The 24,339-nt window shown below is 33.9% G+C and overlaps 2 protein-coding genes and 1 long non-coding RNA gene across 9 annotated transcripts in view; 2 read left to right on the forward strand and 1 right to left on the reverse strand.

Moving 5' to 3' along the window:
• Positions 1-2,602, forward strand: part of LOC114874981 (PH domain leucine-rich repeat-containing protein phosphatase 2) — a 99,306-nt gene extending 96,704 nt beyond the window's left edge. For both annotated transcript variants that reach the window (XM_029184793.2, XM_029184794.2), the window contains 4 exons: positions 124-407; positions 490-1,329; positions 1,545-1,785; positions 2,085-2,602. In XM_029184793.2, the coding sequence (XP_029040626.2) occupies positions 124-407; positions 490-1,329; positions 1,545-1,785; positions 2,085-2,543 (1,824 nt within the window). In that variant the 3' untranslated portion in view covers positions 2,544-2,602. The remainder of the gene's footprint in view (positions 1-123; positions 408-489; positions 1,330-1,544; positions 1,786-2,084) is intronic.
• Positions 2,603-6,867: 4,265 nt separating this feature from the next.
• On the forward strand, positions 6,868-23,515 carry LOC114874953 (glycerophosphocholine phosphodiesterase GPCPD1-like). 6 transcript variants are annotated; one of them, XM_029184744.2, is made up of 16 exons: positions 6,869-7,363; positions 15,762-15,886; positions 15,972-16,177; positions 16,292-16,461; positions 16,534-16,712; positions 16,790-16,924; positions 16,997-17,107; positions 18,787-18,940; positions 19,025-19,172; positions 19,255-19,480; positions 19,990-20,067; positions 20,677-20,832; positions 20,901-21,328; positions 21,411-21,558; positions 21,666-21,741; positions 21,816-21,919. In XM_029184744.2, exons 2-16 carry the CDS (start codon positions 15,848-15,850, stop codon positions 21,833-21,835), a joined length of 2,274 nt encoding a protein of 757 aa, XP_029040577.1. In that variant the 5' UTR covers positions 6,869-7,363; positions 15,762-15,847; the 3' UTR covers positions 21,836-21,919. The 6 variants fall into 6 exon arrangements, with proteins under 6 accessions (XP_046144004.1, XP_029040577.1, XP_029040575.1 ...); XM_046288048.1 differs by having other exon boundaries at positions 6,868-7,363; positions 15,656-15,886; positions 21,666-23,515; XM_029184742.2 differs by having other exon boundaries at positions 6,870-7,363; positions 21,666-23,515.
• On the reverse strand, positions 7,370-8,855 carry LOC114874954. Its single transcript, XR_003789165.2, has 3 exons — positions 8,366-8,855; positions 7,954-8,180; positions 7,370-7,700 (listed from the first exon to the last, which is right to left on the reverse strand). It is a non-coding gene; the product is annotated as an uncharacterized LOC114874954 (long non-coding RNA).
• Positions 23,516-24,339: the final 824 nt, after the last annotated feature.

The raw sequence follows: 24,339 nt of genomic DNA on the forward strand, positions 1-24,339 counted from the left end.
TGTCACGAGCCATGAGAATTTTTCTTAAAATAAAGATAGAGAGATAATTAGAGGAAATTTATTGGTAATTTAATAAATCTATTTTTCTGTTTCTGTTATTTGAGAAAATTGTATTTTATCCAGGTACTAGATTTAGCCCATAATCAACTGGACAGAGTAAATCTGGCCACCCTGGTACCGCCACAGCTTCAATTTCTTGATATATCCTGCAATTCGAGACTCCACGTGGATCCGAGACAATTCCAAGTGTATAGATCTCAACGACCGATATCCTTAGTCGATGTGTCAGGACAAAATAGACCGAGCTTACCCTCTCACCCCCATCAGCAAGAGATTGTTTCCGCTGAGAAGGGTACCGATCAACCGTGGAGACTGGGGTTCTCTGAAACAGCAGGATCCAGAGAAAGGTAAATGCAAATATTTGATATAATATACTTTAGATCTGATAACTATTTGAATTCCAACTAATTTCCCTATTTCTATTCACAGATTATACGTTTCGCAAGTTAGAATGCCATCGTTCTGCAACGTAGAAGGTCTCTTCGGCATATTCGACGGTGGCTCGAACCAGGAAGCACCCAACGCTCTTCAAGAAATGATACCTCGTCTCCTACTAGAAGAAAGAACCGTCAGGGAAACATCGAAAGAATATTTAAAATACACGTTGCTCTCAGCTCACAGAGAGCTGAAGGAAAAGGGTCAAAAGTATGGAATCGATGCAACGTTGGTGCACATCGTCAGAATTCAATCTCAACAGGGTTATCCAAAACCAGCGACAAAGTATTCTTTGAAAGTAGCTTCTTCGGGGGATGCGAAAGCAGTTCTCTGCAGAGCTGCTGGTCCTTTAACCCTAGCATCAGCCAAAAAGTTTCCTGTAAGAAATCAATTAGGGAACGCTGCTATGTTCCCCATAGTAGTTCCCGATCCAACCTTCGAGGAGGTGGACCTAGAAGACGACGATGAATTCGTGATAATTGCTAATAGAAGACTGTGGGAGGTGTTGAGCATTCAAGAAGCTGTGCGAGAAGCCAGGGCCGAAGCGAGTCCTGTATTGGCTGCTAAAAGACTCCAGGATTTAGCGCAGGCTTATGGCGCGGAGGATAATTTGAGCGTTATAGTCGTACGATTAACTGGTCCTAATCAAGGCGATTTAGATCAACTTATGAGGGAATTGAGGCATGCCGTTGGGAAAAACAGAGGTCAAACCGAGGGAGGATGTCCTTGTCCTTGTTGCGTGCCACCGGCTGCTCATAAACCACCGGGACCTTGCTGTTGTCACGCGAACGAGGGCTATTATTTAAATGGCGTGCTGAAGAGCATAGTGAACAGGTGAGAATGTTCTAGTGGAAGTACGTAATGTAAGTTTCCGAGAACTTTGTTGGAATACAGAGTACCGTAACAATTCTGAAACAACTAGTAACACTTTGAATACCATGAAACAACGGAGCCTTTATTTTACAACTTGAAATTCTTTGTTCCTTCTATTACAAATTATACCGACTACGATGTTTGAAATGATGATCAAATTTGTAATGATATTATAGATCAAATAAAGCTCACAATGGGTCCAATAGATACTTTAAAAATAGGAGATCCGCTCAAGAGAACGAAAGTCCACCGTATAAAGACGACAGAAGTTCACCTAGTGGTCAATCCGATCAAGCCAGCGATAGCACCTTTAAATCCAGGCATCCTTCCGGCAGAGTGTGGTCCGGAAGCGCGGCCTCCAGGGCCACGAACAAAGCTCGTCAAAGTGTTTTCGTCAATGAAAACGGTACTAGAAAGGTAATACCGTAAACTGTATTTCCAAATGGCACCGATAGCCAGTTTGGATTAAAACTTACCCATACAAGTATCATCAATAATCAAAGCGAGTCTCGACTTCAGCAGTTAACACATTCTTGAGATACTACTGCCTAATTATCTACTTAATTAAAGCTTCGATTGAACTTAGAGTCAACACATTCTTGAGATACGACGAACGAGCGCAGGGGATATATCAAATTATAATTATCATTTTCCTCTAGAAAGTAATGAATTATTGTTATATAAAGTACTGTAATTTTGTTAATATATTCTGACAGGTATCAACGTGTGTAACTGCCCAAGAGGATACCATGTCTGAGAGATCAGGTGCGCTAAGCGAGGAACAGTTCCGTTGTTGGGAATACATGCTCGAACAGAACACTCAATTGTTATTCGACAAGGAATTGGACACTCTAACGAGAACCCCTTTACGACGTGGACAATCGAGATCCACGCCTCAATTAGGAAGCAATTTGCCTTTTCTGTCGAAGAGATTCGGAAGTGCCAGGTCTTTTAATCCTTCCCTACCGAGGGCCCCGATTGTACGATTTGGTAGCGGAAGGAGATTACTGAACGGGGGCCCAAATGCGGCTTATTTCGGTAGCTTGCAGAGGCTAATGCCGTACAATCTCGAATACGATTTCGCTGTCATTCAGGAGAGGAACGGATTAGACTCTTTGGAACAGGATGCGACAAGGATGCAGCAATACTGGGGGGTCGCTACGACTGAATTGTGATGTACAATAGAGTCTTGGACAATCTACTGGATTCGGAAATTGTGATATGTCAAAAGGTGCGCGTTATCAGTATTAATCGATGATGAGGAAATCTCAAATGGATTTAGTTAGAATGAAAGAACTGATAAGGTGAGGCCAGCAGTGCAACTCTAAAAAAATATTATTTTAATCTTCTATTTTTATCATGGTTATAGATTTTATCTTCTACATGGAGTCAATGAGTAAAATTCTTATATTTGTTTTGAATCTTTAAAGTCGAGTAATGATTTCATGTGGTGTGCTAATCTTATACAGTCAATTATTAGGGAAATATTTTTATCATGTTTATTGATATAAACTTACTGAATTTGTTTTGAAACTGCTGATCATTTAATTTCACAAACTGAACAAGTTATCGTTACAGATGAATATTTACATACAGATATCACGTTGCTTCTTCACAACATTGAACAGGGGATTAAAAATATTTATAATCGCGCTACGTCATTGCCAAATGTTTGCTTGTAAACTGTACTATAATGTCCTAAATATCATATGATAAAAGAACATTAAAAAGCATTGATTACCATGCTTACACGTTGCAAACAGAGTTACTATCATAAATCATAAATGTAAATACTGGCTTTGAGAAGCATATATAATATTGTACATAAGCATCATGCATTAAAGTGACTCGTAATTTGAAGTAACTGATCGAGATGTAACTATCTACATAGCGAGATAAGTGACTCGATCTCACAGTACTCGTGTTCACTACACGATTACGCACTTCTAGGAAGTTGTAGAAATCATTTGAAAACAACTTCAATGCGTCATCTCTTCGTTCTCTTCCTAAACACGAGTCTTCGATGATGAAATATCGTTTAGATATCGAAAAGAAAAATGCATTTATGCATGATATTTAATTTTAAGTAATGATTCTCTTCTATATTTTTGTACTGAAGAAAAATATGTAGCGACTGTTGTACCTGAAGCTACCAAATAAACCATCAACCAAGAAGAGACACTTCTGTCATGTTAAAAATTCTTTTAATTTATGTGGTCATACGTTGACCCGGAACTAGTACATTTAGTTATCCAACTTATACAGTGATAAATAATCTCTTACACCCAGACATCATCCAATTATCACTGTTTTCTCGTCATCTAATGTGCTGTATGGTGGCCTTGATAAGTATTATCTTATTTGTTGAACAGTATTAAACTCTCTATTTCTCTGAACTCTTATTACTAAATCAGGGAAACAGATTAAAATACGATAGAAGAAACTTTCTTTTTCTGTCTATTGAATGTCGGAAACGTGTCTGACCTCCGTTTAAGATAAACGGTAAGAACCTAAGCAAGAGCTTCGTCGAATAATGCTTATTTCATTTTTATCTCTGTGACAATGTTAAAAACAAATCTACTCGACTTTTTATGTAACTTGATTAAATTTCACGTGATTCTAAATTGATGTATACTATACATGCACCGATAATGTTCTCCTTAGTGTATTCTATTAATAATGTAAGATATGAAATTGAAAGGTGGAAATTTATAATTACCAGTAATGTTAAAATCTCATCGCATACTTCGTTAATTATATAATTTACAATAACAGGTTTATACAACGAGTAAAGTTAGTATATCAACTTATTTGTGCCACACCCCCGTGCTGATAAAACGTTCAGCCAATATTTTTGGATTGTTGAGTAATTAAATAGATAGAAGCAGAATCCTCGAGTACTCGTGTTATCAACGAATACACACTGGCAACATCTGGTGATCGCAAATAATAATCGCGTTGAGGTTGTTGTAAAAGGCTGATATCAGGAAGATTGAAATCTTACTGTTGTAAAGACAATCGCACTTATGATATTTAATTAAATAATCGCACGAACATCTGGAGATAAAATTTAAAAGACATTGTTAATTTTATTAATATTGATCGGTGATATTGTTATTGTTTTTTAGATGGAAAAATTCTGACGGTGAAACAATTCCAAGAGGAATATGCGTAAGATAAATGACCAAGAGGACGTCCATAAACACGTCAAATATATTATTTATACGTCTGATTAAATGTCTGTTAAATGACAGACGCCTACATTCATCGTATGTGCGTTGGTACAATCATTGATTAAAAAGCAGAACACTTGAATGTTGAACTTTGATGATAATTATACTGATAAAGATCAATGTTCAATTGCAACGTACTCGAATTTTGTAAATACTTCAATAGATCTGTGATCTAATCGACTGGTATATCGATTCTTTTAATACATTTGTAAAAATAAAATTAATTTTAATTCATTCTGCACCCTGTTATGTTCAATATGAAGACATGATTTAATGACATAAAAGTATCACCAAATAGCACTTACAGTATATCAATTTAAAGCTTATGATTTTATGAAAATATCTACATAAATATTTCATTAATATTCTTAATGAACGTTGGTTAATTTTTCAATTTCTTCTCCAGTTTTCTTTCCAAGGGATTGTCTATTTTGATGAAGAACCAACCATTTTGTATTAGGAATATTAAAAAAGTATTTATGCAGTCATTTTAATTAGATTTTAAGCTTTAAATTGATATATCATAAGTAATACTTCTTGTTATTTTTATGTGATAAAATTAAATCAGACTGTCTATATTTCAGAATTAACCATTTGATATGATATAACATATGTAATACAATTGCATTTAAACAATATATTCTAGTTATTAATCAATAAGTGATTTATAAATTATGCATATAATTGATTTATTAAAATTCATATAAGAATCCGATATATGATACATAAGTATATGTATACTTGAATAAGTAAATGTTCGAATTTGATCTTCCGCTCTGTTAAATTCCGCGCCCAGAAAAAAGTTTGATCAGCGCCATCTATTGAGAGGTGTCGACGGCTGCTCTTTTGTATTAGGATAGCATAATTTTGAAAGAGGTGGCACAGGAGGTATCCAATTGTGCGGTAGCAGAGTGGGGGAAGTACCACTCCCGTTACCCCCTCTACGTCATGGCGTCGCATCAATGCATATAAGTATATACTAACAATGAACAATAATTAATTATTCATTTTTCAACAACAATTTATGTACTTTTATGATTGCAGAATAAAGTCTCGTCTAGTAGCTTCTATTTTATATCGGTTTTGTTAGGATTTGAGCTGTAATTAATTAGTTATTAATGAATACGCTGACTGGACATGTGGTCGGAAAGAAACAGTGGCTCGAAAATTTATTAATAATACATTATTCTTGGGGAAAATAGTAGTAAAAGTTATATTAGAAAATTGCTACGACATAATACTTTATTCCTCAATCAGTAAATGCGTTTATTAATAAAGAGAAATCGAGGAATCAGCAAAATATGTCCACCGCGTACCGATTGCAATCACGCGTTCGGGTGTAAAATTATTATTGATTGATTAATTACATCAAAAATCTTATCAAAAACGATATGAGAAAGTAGCTAATACTCAATACTTTATTCTTCAATAACAAACAAGCGGAAATTAATTTCAGAAAGTCAAAAAATAATCGAAAATTGTAGTCTCGTGTCTGTTTTTATCTCGGCGGTCGTCACATTAATTACTAATAAATCATTAATTACTATCGGAATGTAAATAACTCTGATACTAGAAAACAGCTAATGTATGTAACTACATTCTACAATTCTGAAAGTGCCTAAATTGTTATCCACTTCGTAGAAAAATTAGGAAGTATCTCTCTCTAATGAACAATAAGTGTTTGTTTCAGGTGGCGCCATTTTGGAGTGGGGGTAGGCAACCTATTGTGCCACTTCTTCGCATTCTGCTACCCTGATACCAGGAGAGCAGTTGCCAGCACTTCTCGATAGATGGCGCTGTTTAAACTTTTGGTTTGCCCGCGAAATACAAAAGGATAAGAAGATAGGTATGTACTTATTTATTCAGTATTTATAAAAATTTTATGATAACTAAATGTCTTTCGAATGAAATGATGCTAAATCTGATCTTCTCCAAATTATTTTAAATTAGGTAAAAACTTTTCTTGCATACTTCTGATATAAAATTTTAATTGCTTTATTATTTATACACCATTAATATATAATTAAATGTTTCAAAATCGCTTTCTGATTTTCCATAGAAAAAATCTGTATCAGAATGAAATTAATCTGACGTTACGTATTAATCGCGGTTCTCGGGTACAAATGATAAATACCAAATGAGGAATAATTACAACAGATTTATTTCATATAAATCATTTTACATAAACGAGCATATAATGTTTTTTAGCTTATACGATATGACGTAAAATTATTTAGGTATAATTATTCATGCAAAAACAAACAAGTATGTACGTATTAAAGGTTAAAATATTTAATTTTTTTTACAAACTATTTACGCGAATGTGGTATACAAGTTGTGTGTGACGCGTTTACACAGCAAATATGTATAGAAGACTTTGTTTAAATGTGGAACGCATTGGTAAGTCACGTGCGTAGGTATACGAGGAAAGAAGTAAAGTGGGGGCTTCATAGGGTTTGCATAACCTGATTGAAATCCGACGCCAACAGTCAGTAGTATTTCGACGTCGGTGACGGTTCTACAGTTACGGTTACCCGTCTTTCTCTCTCTCTTTCTCACATTTTTTGTCTTAGTTTCTCTCTTTGTTACTTGTCTGCAATTGTGTTTGTTTCATCCATAAGAAGTTCAGACATCGCGATGTGCGCGCGCGCGTTACATATTCATCGGTGAAATACCACGTGTCGAATTTTTTATAGTTAATTCGTTTGCTATGATACCTACCAGAAGAAGAGTTTGATTTTGGTGCACGTGACAATATTTTAGTGAGTAATATCATACAAATATTCTGTTATAGCTATAGAATATAACTGTTGCCAAAAATGTTTCTTGATGTTTGGTTTATGATATGTGACAGACCGTGTGACTGCGTCAATTTGTTTTCAAGGTGTGTTCCAAAGAGTTGCTTCGTCATCTATCTATTTGTATCCCTCCCGTCCAAATTATAGTCAATAAAACGACCAGTTTAATGTCCATCGAGTGTTAACCGCGGATTAATTCCCTTTTGTATCATCTGTCATCATTTCCATGAAATTATCCAGATCACCATATTTAAGATACGCCTCTTTGATCATGATATGAACATTGATCACGCTTCTGGACCTGTAAAATCGTGCCTCATTAAATATAGAAAAAGAAAACATTCTGAGTAACAATTGATATTGTTTTAGCATATAAAGTGTTCTTTATATTTAAATTGGATTTTTAATTTGATTTGCCCCAACTTTATTGCAAAACTTTATACGAAACCATATGACAACGGATTCACGTGAATCCTTTTATATTTCATACTAAATCGAAAGTCCACGGTCGATGAGTCGACGCGACATTAAATCACTACAACTTCTCTATACACCTGTATTGTCATTTGTACTTTGGAAACCATATTCCACTACCCTACTTCACTTTAATATTTTATTTTTTCCTTATTTCTTATCTTCCTGTTACTTCGCTTATAATTCATTTTGCACTATTCTTTTTATTTTATGCGAACTGTCGAAGAAAGGCTTAAGGCTCTTTGAAAAACAGCTATGAAGTTGTTTCGAAAAAATGCACCTCATGCTTTTAGGTTGCCTCGAGGACCTGGAATACAAGATAGATTAAAAAGTATTTGGATTTTTCAAACTTTTCAGTAACACTTTTGTGAATGTAGATAATTAAAAATCTTATTCGTAAATAAATGATGTAATCGTGAATTTCATAATGACAAGTGCTGTGTGTTAATGAAAAGTGAACAAAATTTTTTTGCTGGACTTTGAACTACGCACCGTTCTCTTTTTGTGGGACATACAAAACGAGTACTCTCACGTTTCAGCTCGATAATCACTCGCAGCTGATTGTCACAAACAACGTTTCCTGGTTTACGTCAGTTCGCTATCTCGGTAAATTGTTTCGTAATACGAATACAGATGTATTGTTTAAAAACAGTGAACTACGGAAAAATTGGTTGTGACTGATAGCTGTTTCGCTGATAGCTGATAGCTTTATTCGATTTTTAGGCACAAGAAGCTCGTATTATCGCGTCTGTTAAATTCTTTTGTACGTATATACCTTTTGCTTCATTGGTGCGATACTTTTGTTGAAGCTAAATATAAAGTTGAAACCGAGATGGTTAGATCACCCTGTTTTACCAAATCGACGCGTTTCCTATACATATCTGTTCTGAGAAAGAATTTTGTTTTACGTTCAGCGGTAAAACATCTTTCACATCTGATAACTAAAATTACAAGGGCGCTGATGTCTCGAGCTTGATAAGCAACAATAACTCTGCATAATGAATACAGAAATCAATTAGAAAAATGGAAAAGTCACGTTCTTATCCGTGCTCTATTGTATTCTACAATAATCGTCATTTTTTATCTGCCTTGATAAAAACAAATATAGCATACGTATAATTTCCTATCATTTCTCTACTTAATCATAGAATAACTACCACGTTGAGTGTGCAATTTCATCACGTGCAGGCATTGCATAAGAATATGTACAATTCTATACGTTCAGAAGAAATTTTTGAATCGAATTCCGATCTTGATTCCCTAACCTTAAAAATAGCACACGATCCAAGAAAATCGTGTTAAGCCTAAACAGATGGCGTTTGTTATGAAAAAGAAAGGAATTAAATAACGAGCATATAAAATATTATAATTTATTCAATTAGAATCCATGATTAAAGAAATAAAATTCATTTGAATAAAATGTGACAGTAATGAATAATTAATTAATGAAACTTATCAGTTATATATTTATATATTATACAATCAAATGAACGGGAAAGGTTTTCCTCATAAAATGAACGGGAAATGTTTTTCTCATAAAATGAACATTTTAGAAAAACATAGCAATAATTTTTTGTTGGCGTATCAATGACGTGTGGCAATAGCAAAGGAAAGCACGATCGTATACACACTTCTAGGCATAATACATACAATATGTATTTGCGTCAGGAACAATAGAGCCACAATAGCCGCGTGCCGTAGTTTTGTTTCCATAAGCACTTTTTTTTATACCTTTGTTAAGAATGCTCCACTGCGTATCTCTCTCTCCGAACAGATCGATAATCAACGTAGCACGACATTGTGCAGAGTTCTTCAAATTAAATATTTATTTGTCTTCGCACAGAAATGTTATGTTTTATTCGCATTTCCATTCAACCATACAATATTGTTTCTCATCGTTTACTTGTAAATATAAAATTACACCTTTTATACGTACATAGTAGAAAGTTAGTATATTTTTTGTCCTTTAGAATTTATGGGAGACAGCGTAATTTAACGGGAACGTTGATCATAAGTATCTTCGCTAATGGTTTTTTATTCCAACGTTTCGCCATATTTTTACGGCTTCCACGATTTTGCAAGATTTACAACATCCCGTTGCTTACCTGATATTTTATTCATCATCATAATTCATCATTTAAAAATGACGGCATCAATTGAATTAATATTGACTTTTAAAATATTCCTTTCTCGGTGTGCAGCGAAAGAATCCTTTTTGGTATTATAATATTGATCGCGACCTTTGTACAACAAATACAATGATAATTCACTCCTTTTCTTTTCATATAACCTGATATAAAGTTAAGAGCTTTAAATTATTAGAGTTAGTAAAGCTAGCGATAAAGGAGCATTAATTATTGAATTATTGGCAGAAATAAAAGTATTGACAGTAGTTGACAAAAGTTGAGGAGCACTGAACAAGACATTGAGCTGTGGCCAAGTGAGACACGTTATACATACCTAATCATCTAAATGTAATTCTATTTCAAAATACTTATTTTTAAAAAATGTCTCCTTTACAGCCAAATACGCAAATTTCTATACAAATGGCTCACGGTATTAATACCTATCGTTTCTCTTTAATTTCTCTCTCTCTTAACCTCTCATTTGACTAAAGTGACTGAGAAACAGGAATGAAAAATGGCTACTACTTATTATAATTATTTCAACATACATTGATATTAATTGATTAAAAGGAATTTTCAGCTATTTCTGTAGAAATCTATAGCTTTTATCTTTGTAAAGGCGACATTATAGTACACTGTGCGGTGTGTAAACTGTCCAAGGTCACCCAAGGTCGGGAGTAAAAAATAGCTAAAACTGTTACAGTTATTTGCTCTACATTATTAATGTAGCTAAGGATGTGCGGGTACCCGATATTTCCGACTCGGGTGGGCTCGGAAAAAATCGGCCGGGCTCGGGCAGTCGGGTAGCTCGACTATTTCGGGTTCGGTCGGGTACAGTCGGGCAGACTCGGACGAGCTCCCGCGGGCCGTGGCCCGCGACCCAACTCTCGTGTACTTGTTAATACTTGCAATAAGCATGTGCAAAATCTGTTTTATATGGAATTTTGGAATAAGATAATTTGGGAGCTTGTCCGAATCTGCCTGATTGTACCCGATCGAACCCGAAATAGTTGGGTTACCTGTCTGTACGCATGTATCGGACGCCCGGCCGAGCCCGCCCGATGTTTTCCGAACCGACCCGACTAGTCGGGCCGCACATCACTATACATACGCAAAGAAATAGTTAAGAATTTGAAGAAGAATAAAAGAATTTTTATAAAACCAGCACGTTATAATTCTGATAATACTTAAATACTTCTGGCAATTCTCACATTCTTCGTTACAACACAGTCAATTTTTTGTTGACCACGTCTGTTTTGCTTCTAAGTAAGTTTACATTCCATGAACTTAACATTCTTTTTTCTTGGAATAGGTTGAATAACAGAGTATTATTATCGTGCGCGTGACCAAGTGCCTTCGTAGTTTTATCGGATGTAACCGTGAAATAGCGCTGACCATAACACTCGATGCATCTGAAATTAATGAAACGAATGTAAATAATGCTAGAAATATTTCTCGTCGTCTATTGTTAGCTCGGGTAGCGTGTGAAACCTTTTATAAAGATACCGTATTGATTTCTTCATTCACGCTTGATCAATTCTTTCTTAAATGCCGCTTATTTCGTCACAGTCGTCTGTGGTGTATTTTTAAAAATCTTTTTCTGCAGTTCCTTAAATTCTATAGCTCTTAAAAAAGAGCATGTCATACATGTACCTTGCAAATAGAATTTCTAAGTATAAAACTGCTCACGGTTCAGAATAGCGGGTATGAAAAGAAATGTCGGTGCTTGACGTAATAAGTTCGCGCCAGATATTCTCGCTTGTTTAAAGTGTAAATTTTCACGAATACGATGAATCATTGCGCCCGACCAGATAGATTAATGGTACATATCTGCCAGAAGACATCACGTGCAATGGTCTTGTACAACGTGCACCGCACTCCTCTGCAACAATGTTTGCAAACTAGACAAACAGCTATTATTAATCTCTACTAGCTATAAACTCTTAATATTATGCAATTGTCTTTTTTATCGTTTTAACTAAACGATCTGAAATATATGTAAATTTGTAATTATAGAAACCGAAAGCGGTGTTCGTAGAAGGCTATTTTATTATCTCATCCTCGGCCGGACGTATAGTTTAACAGGATAGAAAAATACTATCAAAACTCGGGATACTTAAGATTGTAGATTTCTTAATAATATCTTTTGTATAGTTGTATCGATAGTATAACAATTTGTAAGTTGTTTAGAACCGATAAGTCGTGATAGTAACTTACTATCTATCACTGGCACATGACTCTTGACTGTGTCTGTCCACCTTTCACGTTTCAACGAAGTCAAACTAGGCCTGGTATTGCATGGTCATTGCATGTTCTAATATAATGCAACATTATACACGTGTGTCTCGGTATGTAATATAAGATGTAATCCAAGAAACAGATGATTGTGTACAATTATGTTTCACTAACATAGCGATGATGTTCTTTCATCAATACCGTTCTCGACACAACAGTTTTGACGGGTTTTTAATACCATGTTATGTCTAAAAAGTTATTTCATTAAAAATATGTTTGGTTCTTTAAATTAGATAAGAAAATTATGATTCAGGAAAACTATATAAGGATAAGAGCTCTGCTGCTACTGTACTTCATTTGTTCGGTTTCTCGTTATAATTAACCAGGTGTTCTTACTATGTACAGTTGCGAAAAAATAAGTAGTAATAATGGGCAAATCATCCTACATTAAGTAGTTTCCTCTTTTAATGCGTCACAACTCTTATCGCAGTTCCCCCCGTGGTCAATGCGGACATTTTTTTTTTTTTAACGAGTGCTTTCCTGTTACTATTACCCTTCTCACTGAATATATATTAAAATCCGATTTAACATTTTTTTCTGCAGAAAGATATAGAACAGTTTCAAAGGAATAATATATTAATATACAGGGTATCCCGTAATTCCTGTAATTCCCGGTAATGGGGGGTTGCTGGGGTGATTCTGAACAACATTTTCCTTTACCAAAATGTCGTTTGATGCTTCGTTTTTGAGTTATTAACGAAAAACACTGACCAATCAGAGCGCGTGCTGGCCCACGAGAGCGTTGGCTTTCGGCCGCGCTCGGTCGTGGTCGTGAACAAACGCATTGGCACAAACGCGTTCATTATTCATGAATAACGAATAATTCCACATTGTTCTTAATTTAAAACGATGTAATATTTATCATACGCTTCATTCGATACCCGCGCTGTGCCAATGCGTTTGTTCACGACCACGACCGAGCGCGGCCGAAAGCCAACGCTCTCGTGATTCGGCCCGCGCTAAAGGCGCGCTCTGATTGGCCAGTGTTTTTCGTTAATAACTCAAAAACGAAGCTTCAAACGACATTTTGGTAAAGGAAAATGTTGTTCAGAATCACCCCAGCAACCCCCCATTTCCGGGAGTTACAGGCCATTTAATTACATTACCATTGTAATTAAAATATAGTATACATTTTTCTTCATCCACGTGTTTCTCCACCTGTTTAATAAAGAAACGTATTTTATTACTAGAAATTGGCATACGCAAATTACTATACTATTTCGATAAATAATTCTTGAAAACTGAATACCGATTTATGTTATACCGTGTATAATGGTACCAGAAGCCATCCAAATGAATAGAAAAAGAACAGCTATAAAATTTTACGGATATCTGACACCTGCCGCGTATCTTTTAACAACATTTTATCTCAGCATATCTGAACAGTATATAGGGTATTATAAAAATGTTAAAATTTATATATTAAAGTTTTTACGTAATATTCTTTTTGTAGATGAGCGTCATAGACAGGTTCAAATGTTACCACCAAGGTAACTGAAATTGAAAGTAGTCATATCACTAATTAATCGTACTTACATGTAGTAAATATTCAAAACTTACACGTGTAGAATATTCGGAAATTACTATTTTGCATTATATTTTGATCTAATATAATATAAATATAGAACATTAATTTTACTCAATAATGTATCGTTTATTGTGCCAATCGCAATATGGCGGACAGGAAGTAACTACTTGAAATTTCGTGTAATCAATTTCAAACATAGATGTTTTATGGAAATTGCATCGGGTGAAAGGATTTTGGAGATTTAATCAATTTTTCATAACTAATTTTATTAGCGATCTACATATGTTTCTATGTACGAAGCCATGAAAATGATTTAAGAGCAATAGCTTTAGCTCGATTCGAATTGGTGATTCTATTGAGCCATCCGTGTCGTCACTTCCGTGTTCACGGCGTTGCCAGATCGACCATTGTTTCATTTGTGAAGGAAAAACTACTGCGGTGTAGCGCGTTGTGCCAGTGGGTCGTTTCATGTCAGTTAAAAAAGTTGTGTTGTGCCGTAAAGTGTCGAATAATGGGAAATTCGATGAAAAATATGGAGCGACTACTTTGGGCATTCGTTAAATAACACGTACTCTTTTACGAGGTGAAGACCAGGCTGCCAACCAAGCTTTATATGTAAAATCCAACAAGCTTTCTCGACATAATAGGTAAAATCAAGTTTCAAGACTAATGTGCTTCACTGAGATGTGTTAACAATCGTAGGATTTTGTTCATTTATTGTTCGCGATATTTTTTTCTATTTCCCTGTGTCCGACATATTGCTTCAAAATTGTCATTAAATATTCTTGTAATAATGTTTCCATGTACGTCGTTTCCTTGTATGTCTCTGTTATGTATAATGTATCGTATCAAAAATGTCTGTATCGACGTGGTTCGATAATAACAGGTAAAAAAGATATGATCGCTTCTATAATCTGTTTATTTTATTAAATTCACGTGTTTCACTTGTAGTGTTAAATATAAATTGCAGCATGCCTGCTAATATTTTTGTAGTGCTGACATGTGTCTACCTGATGTAACGTTGAATTTCATATTCAATAAGATAAAAACAATTGCATTCTGCTTATTTGTTTCATATATCGATGTTTTATTATTGATATAGCTTTGATGTCATATTTTGTCACATTGTGCTATATGTTGCTATTGTAACATGTACTAATATAATACTACTAATGCAGTAAAAATTTACCTAATATCAATATAAAAGATATCCTCCAATTTAATATTAATTTTATTAATGAATTCTTATTTAACCACATTATAACTACCATTTAAATATATGATATAATGATATTTTTCTTTCATATTTTTCAATTCAATGAAACTTCTTCAATGTGGATCACTTGTGTTAGTGTACATTTTCTAATGATTCATAATTTCTACATTATATTTCACACGGTAGTATTAAATTCATCTAAGTTTTTATTTTTAATTTAAAGCATATAGATCATATACCATTAAATAAGAAAATATTGTTTTATAAGCTTTAGTTTGATCTAATATTATCACAGATTTATTTAATAAATAAACCATAAAACAATTAAATATTCCTTTCTCTTAACACCTATCGGAAAACCTTACTACACCTATAAGATGATTATAATAAAAATATTCTTTTTAAATAATAAAAATAAATAAATCATATACCATACAATTTATCTAAAGAACAAACTATAAATTTGCATTTAATAATAAATAAATACTTAATACTTAAAAATAATTTTTAAAGTTGGTTTTTATAAAAAGAAATTTGTCTATTGAACACCTGTCCCAATAAATTTGATCGCTATTGTAAACTTCCTGGCGTACCTTACAACAAGTCCCTTATTACAGAAAATTAGCTGATGTGAATTGAACACACCTTGAAACACAGAAAATTGAAAGAGAAAAACAGTGAGAAAAAGAAAAGATAGTAATATGCAGCGGATGTGGTTTATAGAGAACAAAGAGGAGGAGCAATTGAAGCCGCTAGAAGAGCCACGTGAGACTAGCTTCATCGAGGTGGCGACTGAACAGACATCAGACATGAGGGGGTCTAAAAGGGACTGGATTTTTAGAGTGCAGGTAATGAGTAGTAATTTTTATTACTTTCAATGCTGTTTTTAATCATTGTAATCTAATGCTTTTTATCAATTTCACGCGTGTTCAGGTGCATAAAGTGGAGAAAAATGAAGTCTTATATGTTGTGGGCAATTTGCCTGAACTGGGTTCTTGGAATCATAACCAGGCACTTCAATTATCACAAGAACATGGCAGTCGGGATTCTCCTATACTTTTTGACAGTAACAGTAGTGGGGAATTTTATAGCGATGATGGACATGCTGGAGATAATTTATTTGGTGACGTAGATGATGAGTGAGTAAATAAAAATTTGTTCATCATTTATAATCATTCATGGTTTGAATGCATAATTAAGATGTATTAATAATCATGTAACTGTACATACACATAGAGGCTTGTATATTTCAGAGGTGGACAGATATTTTCACAAAAGGTTGCACTTCCTATTGATACTGACGTAGAATTCCGATATTTCGTTGCTGTTATCTGTCAATCTAATGGTACTAAAAATTCGGCCAAGACTCTCATTATTCGTAGATGGGAGACTCATATGAGACCGCGCCTTGTCAAAAAGAACAGTATGTATATAGATGTAAAGAAAATTAATTATCTGCCTACTGTAGCTATAAATAAAATGTTTATTATTGCAGCACCTAGCAATTTTACTAGTGACACATTACCAGATCCAGATAAATTTGGTTGTTATAATAGTTATTGCAAAATTGAACGAGGCTGGTTGACTGACGAAACTGTGGTACAATTTAAGCTTTTTAATAATCCAATTAAATTATGGAAAAACCGATTACAAAATAGAAAAGTTCATATTAAGGTATGTATTTTTGAATTGTTAATATCATAGATTAATATGTAAAAGTTTAAAATTAACAACATCTTCTTGCGTTTTAGATGACACCTGTAAATCTAGTTAGGCACAATTCTTTAGAATTGCAACAGTTTGGAGGCGATTGTGTAGATGATAGTCTTTCAATGGATACACAAGATATTGTTGATCAACCTGCCTTTAGTATTACAGAAATTGCGGTATATATACTTTAATCATATTTCTTATTACAGTTAATATTTTTTTTATCTAATAAAATATTTTTTTCGTAGGTTATGAACGACGAAGAGGCTCACTTCAAACTTCAGGAACAATTTGGTCGAGCTTACAATGAAGACGAATTTATTATCTTCAATGTTGCGGTTCGATACCCTGAAACTATCGTAAGTAATCACACAAACAGCCATCAAAAAGTCATATTAAATACACAGTTCGATGAATAACCATTGGTTGGTATTTATTGCTTGCATTGCTTGTAATTTTTATAACATGCATTATGTATATAGGATAGATCTTCGATTTTTTTTACAAATCAACACTTTACGTCTTTTAATGGACAGTTCAACAATGGAAACATCAAAGGCATTGTCTTCAATAATACATCAACTAGTTGTATAACAGAAATTAAGAAAAAAGTATCAGAAAAATGAAATGTGGTGTCTTTTAGTTTACCTCCCTAGCACTTGACGACTAATGTACATCTTTGTGTTTAATAGAAATGGCAGATAGATAAACATAATATTGATAAAAATTGTAGGCATGACACAGCAATAAATGGCAAACTAGTGGTAATTCATGAAAGAATTAGATACACTAAAGAATACGCATTGACCATACCATGTGAGTTTTCAGTAGACCACGAGTAGGCTGGCCACGTCTTCTCTCGCGGCTTGTTCAAATTACTTGGTAAAAGATAATTAAACTTGTTCAGCAGCTATTGCCCTCCTTGGAAACCAGAAGCGATGTCACGCGCATTGGCCTGGAATGAAGACAACCTCTCGTCAGCTTTGTACAAAGCAAGACTTCTGGTGCAAATGATGATGCTAACATGCAATCTGATGTATCGATGCTAAGCATCGTCTACCACTTTACATCTGTGTCACATGACATCACACAGAGATATGATGGTTTTGATTGTCGTTCACCCTACCGCACCTATCCTTAGGCTAGTCTCTCGTAAAAACCGTAAATTTTTCTGAAGTACGTCGGTATTATTGTGACTGAAGAGATAATGGATTTGGTTCAACAATACTTATCATCCAGACTACTACGCGATCTGTTGTAATGTGAGATCGGTTTACGCGAGTCACAGCCGTCATCCTAAGCAACCCTAAAGAATTTAGAGATATCAACGCTGTCACACCTCATATCCATCTGTGTGCGTCGAAAATGGTGAGGCTCCCATCACTCCTATATCCTTTTAGTGTACTACTAATATTTTCTAGCTCTGACCAACTCTACTGTACCGTACCTGACACCGCTGCGCGGACAAATGCCAGACTAAGCTGTCAGAATCTTCTGAATCTGAATTACAAACCTTGCAGACTTGAATATCGAAATTTAATAATGAATGATCGGCAGGTGTTGCGGGATACGCGTCACCAGGCAGAGTACAGCATTTGGCAATTATTGGTCTGGTTCATTGCTAGATTATGTAGGAAGTAAATTATCGTCGTTTGTGTCGACCTGTTTCACTAGTAATTTGTTGCTCTTGCCTACAAATTATTTCAAAACTGCCAAAAGTCATTCGTAAAAAGAAAACATAAGATGTACAAATGTCTCAAATGATGTAGTTTAATTCCTACGGTTTTTTTAGTGATCAAGGATCGTTGATAAAGTGTCGTAAATTGTGCCACATTTACTAGAATCTCTAATTTCTTGTGTCTTACTTTAGAAAAATTTAGAAAAATAGTTTCTTCAAACAGTATGTCCTTGATCATTGGACTTAATTAATGTTGAAGCAAGCTCTATAATGGATGAGCAGAAAATACTGATGCGAGCATTTGGTGTTGTCTTAAATAGTAGTATTTTTCCATGTATATTAAGTAAACTGTTTTTTCAGGCATACTTAGTGGACTACTACGTGTACAGCTCAAGGTGTTTTCCTGGAGAACCACCAAGTCATATTGGTTTCAGCTACATCTTGCCTAGCACGTTACAAGCTAGCGTTGGGCTTTTAACAGTACCAATTACAAGCACAAAACATAGACCAATTGGTAAAATATTACTTTCCTATTTTTTCTTTTTCTTTGTTTCTTTATTGCCACAACAGGTATCTTGAACAATATCTTTATTTTTAGGGCAACTTACAGTGGAATATGTCGTGATAAAATCAATACCTGATTATCCATGGGATATGAGTATTTCGTATGCAAAACATTGGGAACAACGATGGTCTGGCCTTGATGTGGGACACAGAGGGCTTGGCACATCTTTTCAAACAAAGAAGTATATTCCCGAATTTAAATACGATGGAAAATCAAATTTTTTCAAAAGTTATTATATACTAAAATTTGCATTATTCTTACAGCTGTGCTAATGTACGGGAAAATACAGTAGCTTCTTTAAAAACCGCATCGTACCACGGCGCTGATATGGTCGAATTTGATGTCCAACTGTCCAAAGATCATATACCTGTTATTTATCATGATTTTTATGTATCCATTTCATTAAAACGCAAGAAACAGATTGAAGCTATGGACATGTTGGAAATACCAGTTAAGGATCTTACATTAGAGCAGTTACATTTATTAAAGGTAGGTTTTACACGTATACATTAACTGCATTTTTTCAGTGTCAAATGATTTATTTTTCATAGATATCATGTGCATTCTTTCATGTTTATAGTTATTTACAGAACTCAACACTTGCTCACAAAACAGAATTTTTTTTATTATTTTATTTTAAAGTATGATTTATAAACATTAAGGATGATAAACGAAACATTTCTTTTCGTTTTTAAAGAATATTAGTTTCATAAGTCATGGTGGAATGTTAGTGAAAATCACCTTAATAATCTTACTGTTAAGTCAATTAATAAGACACTTCTAATAAAATAATCTAGCATCTATCATTAACCAATAGAATGCGGCTTCCAATAATGCTACGCGTCATTAATATTTCGCTTTTTATGTCCATTTTTGTATTGAAGGAGAAATGAATCATCTCAGAGGGTTGTATCGTATGTAGATATACAGCCATGCAACTCATGAATTCATAGGTGTTAGATACCTATTCGTATTTGTCTTTTTATAATATTCTACAGGATTTTCATTACCCGAGGGACTCGTTGGGTAAGGTGCTGTATGTCGTTGATAAAGCTGAGCACGGGGTTAACCAAGTGGTGAGCTTTCATATCGCTTGCGCCGCCTAACTTGTCGCGAAAGATGTATAACCAGAATAAGTCATCTTAAACCACTTGATGCATGCTTGTTTCGAATTTATTCCAAAACCAACTAAAAATTTAATTTTTAATAGACACATCATAATACTACGATAATTGTATGTACATTACGCTTTGATTAAAAGCTGAAAGCTTCGGTACTCTACATCTTTGAAGTAATTTAATTTGAAAGTACTTTATATCGACGTAATTATTGCCAAATGACCTTTGTAAAAAAAAATGCTTTAGAAAATTTTAAAGATCATTTTTAATAATTCTTCACCAGTTTCATTCCCTCTGATTTCACGTGTCTCTGTTTCCACACGCGAGCGCGGAACTTTCCATCAAGAAATGTATAAATCACATTATCACAGCATGTGAATAATATCATGAGAGGCATGATATTATTTTTAATATATTCACATGACCTCAGAGTGCTTTATTTGGCTTCGAAAAGTATAGTATGTCAAACGTCATAAGATTTTTACCAATTTTAGAAATCTAACTAAATTACGTTAAAGACACTTTTCTAGTTTATGTATTTCTAATAAGGTGACATTCTTCTTGCAGGTTTATCACGTGGCCGAAGGTCGAGAAAAAAATCCACGATTCTTTGACGAAGATTTAGAAGATCATCAACCTTTCCCTACCCTTCAGACCGTACTTCAAGAATTAGAACAGCACGTTGGATGTAATATTGAAATAAAATGGACAATGCAACTGAAGGTAAAAATAAGATATAAATTTACTTTTTTATTTTCTTTTTATTAAAAATGTATTATCTATCCCTATAGGACGGCACATTCGAGCTTAATCACCCTTTTGACCTTAACTTATATTTGGATATTATACTGAAAGTTGTGTTAGAGTATGGTGGCGACAGAAAAATAGTCTTCTCATCTTTTAACCCTGACATTTGTGCCATGATTCGTCTTAAACAAAATAAGTACCCGGTAGTATTCTTGACACAAGGTGTCACCTCAAAGTATCCTACTTACCATGATCCAAGGTGTCAAACAATACCGATGGCTGTTAGACACGCGTTAGCAGCTGATATCTTAGGAATAAATGTTCATACTGAAGATATTCTTCGAGATCCGTCTCAAGTAAAATTAGTCAAAGACGCTGGATTAATTATCTTCTGCTGGGGGGATGACAATAATGATAAAGATACGATTCAACATTTGAAAAAACTCGGTTTACATGCTGTTATTTATGATAAGTGAGTAATCTTAAAATTATACAAATCCATCTTGTGTCAAAAAACAATGGAATTATGTACTGATTTAAATGTTTCTTTGCAGGATTGACGAATATAACGCAAAAGAAGTGAAAGAAAGTATATTCTTGGTGGATGCAAGAGAAAATCAGAAGGCACTTATTGCTTTAGCACAGTGTAATCAAAATTGTTCTGCTCAAAGCCAAATTTCCAATTCTCTCAATACAGAAAAGGTTCGCCTTTATTATATTATGTTTAATTGACTATTAATTGACAATTAACTATTAACTTTAATATTTGTACGAGTATAAAAGCTGAATTATAAGTGATTTTGTTTTAGGATTATTATATGGATCTTGATAAATCACGAAATATGATTACAACCGCATCAACAACAACTTCACTCGCATCATTTGGTAAGAATAGTATTGGCGGTGATAATGTATATTCTATGTCAACTGTTAAATTACCACCTACGTGTGACCATCAGGAGAGCAAAGAGATCAGTGAAATGACAAAAGATTTTAGCGTATGTGCAAAATCATTCGGCCATTCGGTGAAAGCTAAAAGTATCTCGGACTTAGTTTGCGGTCAGACAACAACGCTACCGGAAATTTATGGAGAGGATGAATCTGCAAAGGATTGTCTTTGATGTTTCTCTTTTAAGAAGCCGTCGTGGTTTTGACACAAAAGATATTGTTTAGAAACAAATCTATCATAAGAGGAAGGAGAAAAAAAATTTTTTTTTTATAATTCATAATTCATAATTACTATAATATTTATGAAGGGGTCAAGCAAATACTTTGTTTCCCCTACAGTCCTAGGATCCGTACAATTGGATCATCTTAACGGCCATTACACGGAGTATATACATATACCAATGCACAAGAGAGACGATCGATTGATTTTTCACGTCATTTATCATTCCTGCGATCGGTCGACTTAATTGTCCATTTTCTTTTTTATTATCTCTTACTTAAAACTCTACACAATGGCCTGTATTTTTTTTTTGTTTTTTTTTTTTATGATATTCGAGTTCAATGTTGGCTGTAGAAAAAGATTTGAACTCCTGTTATTTTGCCTGTGGCAAGTGAGTGCTGGAGTTTTAAGTTTTTAGTACAAATATCCTCAATATTTTTCATTTAGTTCATAAAAAAACAACTGTCACCCCTTTCATATTCCTTCCTTTATTAATGATCATTAATTTAACGAAGTAGAACAGAAAAGTAATTTGACAGACAGATTAAAAAAAATATATGACATTACGAGTATTTACTTCTTTTTAAGTTATCGAAGAAATTGAAAAAAAAAACAATTGCCTTTGACAGCTTCAAATGTTGACAAAACAGCTGCAGGGTAACTATTTTTCGTAGACATAGAATATTTCATATTCATTTATTTATGTTTCGAAATATTTTTAATACAAAATCTTAGTAATTAAATGATGTAAAAAATAAGAAAGAATTTCTTTATGGAATGACAAATTTTTGTTAAAAGCGTCAACTTAAAAACCACACTATAATCATAAATAAAGGAAAAGTTACGTCATTTTCTCGGATTAAATAATACGGTGATTATTATAAATAGTTTCTTCATCTTTGTATAATAATCACTTTAGGTGAATTAAGATCGGTTCTTTTTTTTCTGGTAGATCAATACAATCGAAACATCGTGAAGATTGTTCGTTCGCTTTATTAGATACTATTTTTTCCTGTCTGGACCTCGATGTCCAATTAATTTTATAACTGCATCAGTAACAGAATAAGTAGCCTGCAAATATCTTTTCATAGTTTTTAAACAGAGAAGATAATTTATACCGCTATACCGCATTGGTAGTACGCTATACAACTAAAGAGAGCGATTGTATCAATCGTTAAGATTCTGGCAGTATACAGTATATCTGTTGATGGTTTAGAAAAAAGTATACCACAGATATGTTAATGGAATCACATGTGTGTTTAAATGCACATGTATCGTGCGTTAAAGCGGGAGGGGGGAGGGGGTACTGATCTTTTCTATTGTCATAGAGGCTATGCATTGTAATAAACCAGTTGACGGATATAAATCGGTTTCGATAAGTTTATAACTAAATCCATTGGTAGAATTTTGAAAATCCTGATACATATAGGTTAATGTGTTACAGTCTTCAAGTGTATATTGATAAACTTCATATATATTTCAGATTTCTAATCTTGTGTCTGTTTTTCTTTCCCTGTTAAAATGATAATTTATTGTTGTATATGTATATTGAGTTATTATGCATACAATGAAGTAATCGGTCCCGTAAAAATTCCACAACTAATTATGCACACATAAGAATTAAAAACAATAAAAATGTTTTCTTTTTGCATTCGCATTTGAAACCTTTAACGCAAACACAGAGTACCTGACTTGAAAGTAGTTATTGGATATAATATGTATGTAGTTGATAATACATAGATCTTTTACTTTTTACCACATCAAGGATACGTCGAAGGATAATTGAATCGGCATTGAATACATTTTAACGCGATAAAATGAATAAAAAATTCGCGCACCTGTTCTACTTCTGAAAATACTGAATTTTAACAAAAATTGCTCTTATAAGAAAGTGATCAAATAAATGAGAAGTACCCTTTGTATAATTTATTGCACTTTAAGTTATTGGAGTTCTCTCCTATAGGTTTTCCAATGTGTCTGTTTGTCTTTCTGTAGAGCAAAAACGGTAAGAGATAAACGCAAACGGTTTTCGCTATTATGTTCCTTATGGTTTGAAAGCGTGCGTTTAAGGGTTTTGGTTTTTTGGTTCTGACCAAAAGGGAAAATATCCACCATGTCAGATCTCAAAACGAAATGTGATATGTAGAATCAACATGCGTATTTCATTTCAATTCCATTCCAATGAAAGCAAATTTTAACCTATCAAAGTTTCATGTATCTGAAGATTTTAAGGTATTCGAAAATAAGTTGCAAATACCACTATAATCTGAAAACTTTAACTTGCTAATTCTAAAATTATTTCTGTGATGTCAATT

This window comes from Osmia bicornis, chromosome 12 (genome assembly GCF_907164935.1).
Source record: "Osmia bicornis bicornis chromosome 12, iOsmBic2.1, whole genome shotgun sequence".
NCBI classification, from domain to species: Eukaryota; Metazoa; Arthropoda; class Insecta; order Hymenoptera; family Megachilidae; genus Osmia; species Osmia bicornis.